This window comes from Fukomys damarensis, unplaced genomic scaffold (assembly GCF_012274545.1).
Source record: "Fukomys damarensis isolate Sample0158 unplaced genomic scaffold, DMR_v1.0_HiC HiC_scaffold_37, whole genome shotgun sequence".
NCBI lineage: Eukaryota > Metazoa > Chordata > Mammalia > Rodentia > Bathyergidae > Fukomys > Fukomys damarensis.
The window spans coordinates 33,145,754-33,151,554 of NW_022900949.1; the positions used below are offsets into that span (position 1 = coordinate 33,145,754).

General features: G+C 46.9%; 1 protein-coding gene across 1 annotated transcript in view; it reads left to right on the forward strand.

Moving 5' to 3' along the window:
- The window catches only part of Podxl2 (podocalyxin like 2), a 31,257-nt gene that overhangs the window by 12,398 nt on the left and 13,058 nt on the right, over positions 1–5,801 (forward strand). The window contains exons 2-3 of the mRNA XM_010617221.2: positions 4,717–5,519; positions 5,696–5,770. Of these exons, the coding sequence (XP_010615523.1) occupies positions 4,717–5,519; positions 5,696–5,770 (878 nt within the window). The remainder of the gene's footprint in view (positions 1–4,716; positions 5,520–5,695; positions 5,771–5,801) is intronic.

Sequence of the window (5,801 nt, forward strand, 5' to 3'; positions counted from 1 at the left end):
ATACATACATATATCTTTCAAATACAATGGTATCTCAGTGCCACAAACTCAATTCTCTCCACGATACGATTCTGGTCACAAACTGAACTGTACAAGAATGAATCAAATTTCCCCATAAATTCAACATTGAACCTAACCATTGAATTTGGTTTGGTTCTCATCCAACTTGGTTTGTGACCAGAATTGTGGAAAGAACCAAGTTTGTGAACCAAGGTGTGTGTGTGTGTGTGTGTGTGTGTGTGTGTGTGTGTGTGTATATACACACACATATATATAATATATACCCACACATATACATATGTATACATATCTGTGAGATATATATACACATATACATATATACATATGTATACATATCTGTGATATATATTTACACACACATAACATATATACATATGTTTACATATCCACCCCACTCTGGTACCTGGAATCAAATTCAAGACCAGAGATTTTATTCTTGGCCAAGATTAGGAGAAGATTAAGAGTTAACCCTACAAATTAGCTTTTCAACCCTTTGGGCTGGGAGATTATAAAGTAAAACAAATGAGGTGAAGGATGGGCTGATGATTAGGAGCAATGTTCATGTGTTTTGGGGAATGGGTGGAGATTTTCCAAGAATTCAGTACCACCTTTTTTACTCCTTTTATGGTTCTTTCATGTGGTCTCATGGCAGTTCACTGTTGTGGCATGTATTGGTATGCTATTTAGCAAGTGGATAGGATTATAATGAGGTTAGAGGTTACCTAGCAGATGCTTTAGCAGTTAGTTTAGAGCCAACTAGTTTCGGCTTGCCCACCTGAAGAAGGGGTTTCTGGCCTATAGGCATAATGTCCCCAAAGATAAGAAAGATTAGGATGGGACAAAAATTCAGATAGGTCAGGCAAGCAGTACAAGATTGGACTGGGGTTAACAATCTCAGTTACTAAGGAGACTGAGGCAAAAGGATTGCAAGTTCAAGCCTACGCGACTTATAGAGACCCCTCTTCCAGGTGAAAAAACAAAGGGCTGGGGATGCAACTCAGTAGTAGAGTGCTCCTGGGTTCAGTCCCCTGTACTGCCAAAAAAAGAAAAAAAATTAATTATATCAAATGTTCGTAAAGATGAGAAACCATCAGAATTCTCAAAGACTGCTGGTAGGAATGTAAAGCTGTACACCACTTTGGAAATAGTTTAGAAGTTTCTTAAAACTGGGTGTAGTAGTGCACATCAGTCATCCCAGCTACAGAAGGCTGAGGCAGGAGGATCATTTGAGCCCAAGAGGCCAGCAGTTTAAGACCAGCCTGGGCAACATAGTGAGCCCCATTGTACAACAAAATAAATTTACAGTCATATACCTATCATATGACCCAGCTATTCCAAGAAAAAGGAATACATGTGCCCACACAAAGTTTTTACATAGCTTTACAGAGGTGCCTGGGTTCACAAACACTTGCATTTCAGAAAAATTTGGTTTGCATACAGAAGCATTGGTAAAATTTTGTTTTTGTTTGTGAATTCTGCATCAGGCAATGAACACAAATGTAGCCATCTTTTCCAGAATCATGGAACAAACTAAGTTCATGAACCAAGGTACCAATGTACTTGTAATATCCCCAACTGGAAACAAATCAAAGATCCATCAACACTTATTTGGATAAACAAATTACAGATATTAAACATATATCTGTAAAGTGGAATACTACTCAGCAATCGAAAAGTAAATTATTGATATAACCAAATTCTAAAATAATTATGCTGAACTAAGCCAAAGAGAACCCACTGTATAGTCTCATTTATATTAAACTCTAGAAATGGAAAACCAGTATGTGGCTACAGAGACCAGTCTAAAGTGACCTTGTTGTGGAGGAAGGGATCATAAGATGACACAAATTTTGGGGAAGTGATGGATGGGTTCCTCTTGTGTGGCTCTAGGGACCTCTCTGGAGTTACTGGTCTCAGGACAGAGCCATCAGCCCAGCGGGGGTTTGTCCAGGTCTTTGCAGTTCTAGGCATGCACTCATGAGCACAGTCACCAAGCAGAGAACTTGGGTCTCTTAGGAACCATCCAGTGTGGAAGGACAAGCGTGGGACCTGGGCTACTTACACGTGCACCGTGTCTAGGCCTGTGTGCCAAGCACTTCCTGGACCTTCTTGGTGTACTCTTTCTTTCTTTTTTCTAAGTAGAAGCCATTTTTTTTTCTTTTTTTGGTGTCCACTTTCTCAGAACTTGGTCCTTGCTTTTCTCTTTCTTTCTTTTCTTTTTTCTTTTTTTTGAGTAGGAAAAATTTATTGAGAGAAAGAAAGCTTCTGTCTAAGAGAGACAGAAGGTGGAACAGAAAGTGGGTTGTCTGTCCACCCCACTTCTTAAAGGTGTTTTATACAGTAAAGCCATGTGATGAGGTGGGTACAAAGTGGGACAAAACTGTAAGACCCAATGGAAAATTACAAGGTGGGCATGAGGTGGGGCAAAACCATGACCAACCAATAAGATTGCAAGTACAGTCACCCAGATAATATTGATTAAGTGGAAATGCCATGGATTTAGCTCAGTGGTTTCCCTGCCTGCCTTGTAAGCTCATGGTCCCAAGTTCGATCCCTGGTACCAAAAATACATCAATGAGATTAAGTGGGGGTCAAATGAAGGAGCAAGTCATGTAGCAAACTTACAAGGATTTTTCAGTAAGGGTGGGAGTCAGGGATATTTCCTGGAAAGGCTGGGTCAAGACTTTGCCCCCCACCCACCCACCCTGATTGAAACCTATTTAGAATATCAGTTACTGCTATTTATCCCCAGGGGAAGCACAAGGGTGTAATAGTTTCTCGACTTTTACAATTCTGACCTTTAGTGAATGTGTCTTGATTGTCTTCCATGTTGTCTCCTTGCTGTGTTGGCTCCTTGAGATGGCTCTGTCTAACTGCCTACAAGATATCTAATTAACTTAACTATCTGCAGTATTCCCCTCTCTGAATATTGCTGTGAGGGGGCAAAGGGCAAAGACAGCTCTGGCCTTCCAGCTGAAGAGGGTCGTAGTTGTGGTCAGCAGTTAGAGTTACTCTACAGAAGGTCTATCTAAAGGCCTTTGGTAGGTGCCTGGCACTGTCATCTTGGTGCTGCATAGCTTTTAAGTCTTTTTAGTTTTGGTCTCCAAACTTCAGTTGTTGAACACCCATAAGAGAAGATCAGTGACATAAGTATTTCAGTAGGAGCAGTGACCTTAACTATTATAATTTTATGTGGACATTAAACACTTTGAAGTATAAAACACGATTAGAGGGGCTGTTATTTCTTATCAACCATGGTTTTCTAGTAGTTGAGTCCCTCTGACCAGTAATCTCAGTGGGACCTCCAAAATGATATAAGGGGAAGAGATGTAACTCCCAAAGCTGCTAGATATCCGAAATGTGAGTTCATGTTCTCTGAAACTGAAGAATGAATTTTAGGAACAGTGGAGGTTAACAGTAGGAAAAATGTATTGAGAGAAAGATAAGTGGGACGAGAAAGTGGGCTGCCCCTTGGTCCTTTCTTTTGTAATAGTTACTTGCTGCTTGACACTAGTGTAGGCCAGCCCACTCCCTGCCAGTCACATTTAAAGACCTTTAAACTTCCATTTTGACAGTTACTTTTCTTTTTTTTTCTTATAGAAATTCTAGGGAGGGAGGAGGTTGATGCATGGATTCTCCTCACTGTCTTAAAATGTCCCCACCTTGCATTGCTAAAGAGTACTACAGAACTCTGCTGTTTATGACCCTGAAGCAATCAGGCATCCAGAGCTTCTTCCGGGTTGAGTACACTGGAAAGCACTACTCTCTGGTTTTTATTTTATTTACTTTTGCCCAGTTTGAGGGATTGAACTCAGGCCCTTGCGCTTGCCAGGCAGGCACAGTTCCACTGAGCTAAATCCCTGGCCCCTTCTCTGGTTTTTATAAATGCTTGTCCTGAAGAGTCCTAGGCTTTGCTGAGAAGCCACTAAACAGTCTGCTCGACCAATTCCTGATTGGGCTCCTTCAGAATGTGATTTCTGGGAAGCAAGAGACCCAGCCCCCAACCCGCTCCAGACAGGGACTCAGAGGCTCTGTGTACCCTGGGAGCCTCCAGCCTGGACCCTGCCACCTCTTCCCCAGCCAGTTCCCATCAGGGCCTCCCTTGTGGAATTAGAGCATGGTTTAGAGACTATGATTAAAGTCAGTGGATGACTCATTGATGAGAGTTTTCCTCACCCATAGCTGCAGCTACTGAGGAGGCTGAAGTAGGAGGATAGTTTCTGCCTAGAAGTTCAAGGACAGCCTGGGTAACAGAGTGAGATCCCATGGTGGTGGGGGGGAGGTTCTCAGAACTCACTGGAGGATTGACCCGAAAGACCTCTTTATACGCCATTAGAAAAAGGGTGAAGGGAACCTTTCTGAGGAGTGGTATGAGGGCCTTCCTGGTGGGTCCCAGCTGAGGAAAACTCACATTATGAAAGCATTCTTAGTGACCTCTGTGAGGGGTGCCTATGCAAAAGGCCGGAGTATTCCTGTGCTCACTGAATTTGGTGACAAGTGTGAATGGTATTTATTACCACAAGGGAGAGGTGATTAGTCAGGAGCCTGTGTCCCCCACAGGCTGGCCCTCTCCTTCCTGTGGCTCCCCGGCATTTCCAGGACTCTGGTGTCCTGCGCTCTGGTCCTTTCCCATCGGTAAGTACTGACGGAGTCAGCACTTGATTGATGAGCAGTGTCCTTGTGTCCCTGTCCTAGACTACGGCTTCCCGGACCTCACAGAGAAGGCAGGGCCGATGGACATGGATGACGCCGGCCAGACCTCCGAGCTGCCCAGCCTCCCCTCTGCCTTGCCCAAGCTGTACCTGGTGGAGCCACCCTGGCAGGTGCCTCTGGAAGAGGAGGAAGAGGAGGAAGAGAGGGAGAAAGAGGAGGTAGAGCGGGAGGAGGAGGAAGAGGAAGAGGAGGAGGAGGAGGAGGAGGAGGAGGAGGAGCTGCTGCCCGTAAGTGGGTCCCAGGAGGAAACTACCATGCAGGCCCAAGACTTTGTTCCCAGCAGCAGCAGCAGCAGCAGCCAGGCCCAGGGTGTCCCCGGTCACAGGCATGAGGAGTCTGGGGACCAGGCTGCATCGGGCGTGGAGGTGGAGAACAGTGTGGAGCCCAGCTCATCCCTGTCCTCAGTCACCTCGGGCACGGTGACCCCAGGGTCTCAGGACCTGTCCAGCCAGGAGGCCGAGGCGACCACGCTGCTGCCAGTCGGATCCCGGGTGGAGTCTGAGGTCCCACAAGAGGCCAGTGAGGAGGCCACTGTGGGAATCAGCAGGGCGCTGGCTTCGTCCTTGTCCTCGGCCTCGTTCCTGCAGACCGAAGCTCCCCGCAGGGCTCAGGCCCCAGCTGAGGGCCACCTGTACTCCACAACCCCTGCCCCTTCCCCATCTTCTCCCCGAGACTCTGCACCGACGACGCTGTCCCCTGCCATCCCCGGGGAGGAAGGTCTCAGCCAGCAGCCCCCAAGACCAGCCAGCGAAGCTCCGTCCAGGACACCCTGGGACTCCACTCAGGTGAGGCCCCTTCCTCCGTGGGGTCTGTAGAGTGTGGCCCTCGTTATGTCACCAGGCGCGGGCTGTCCGATCCTGCCTGCTGGGCAGCCCTCTGCCTCTGCTCCTCCAGGCCCTGCCTCTCCCTGCCGCCTGTCCTCGGCCTTCCTGAGTTGCCCCCACTTTGTCTCCCGGCACAGGTGATCTGCAAGGACTGGAGCAACCTGGCAGGGAAGAACTACATCATTCTGAACATGACCGAGAACATAGACTGTGTGAGTGCCGGGCAGGGCGGGGGGGGGGGGG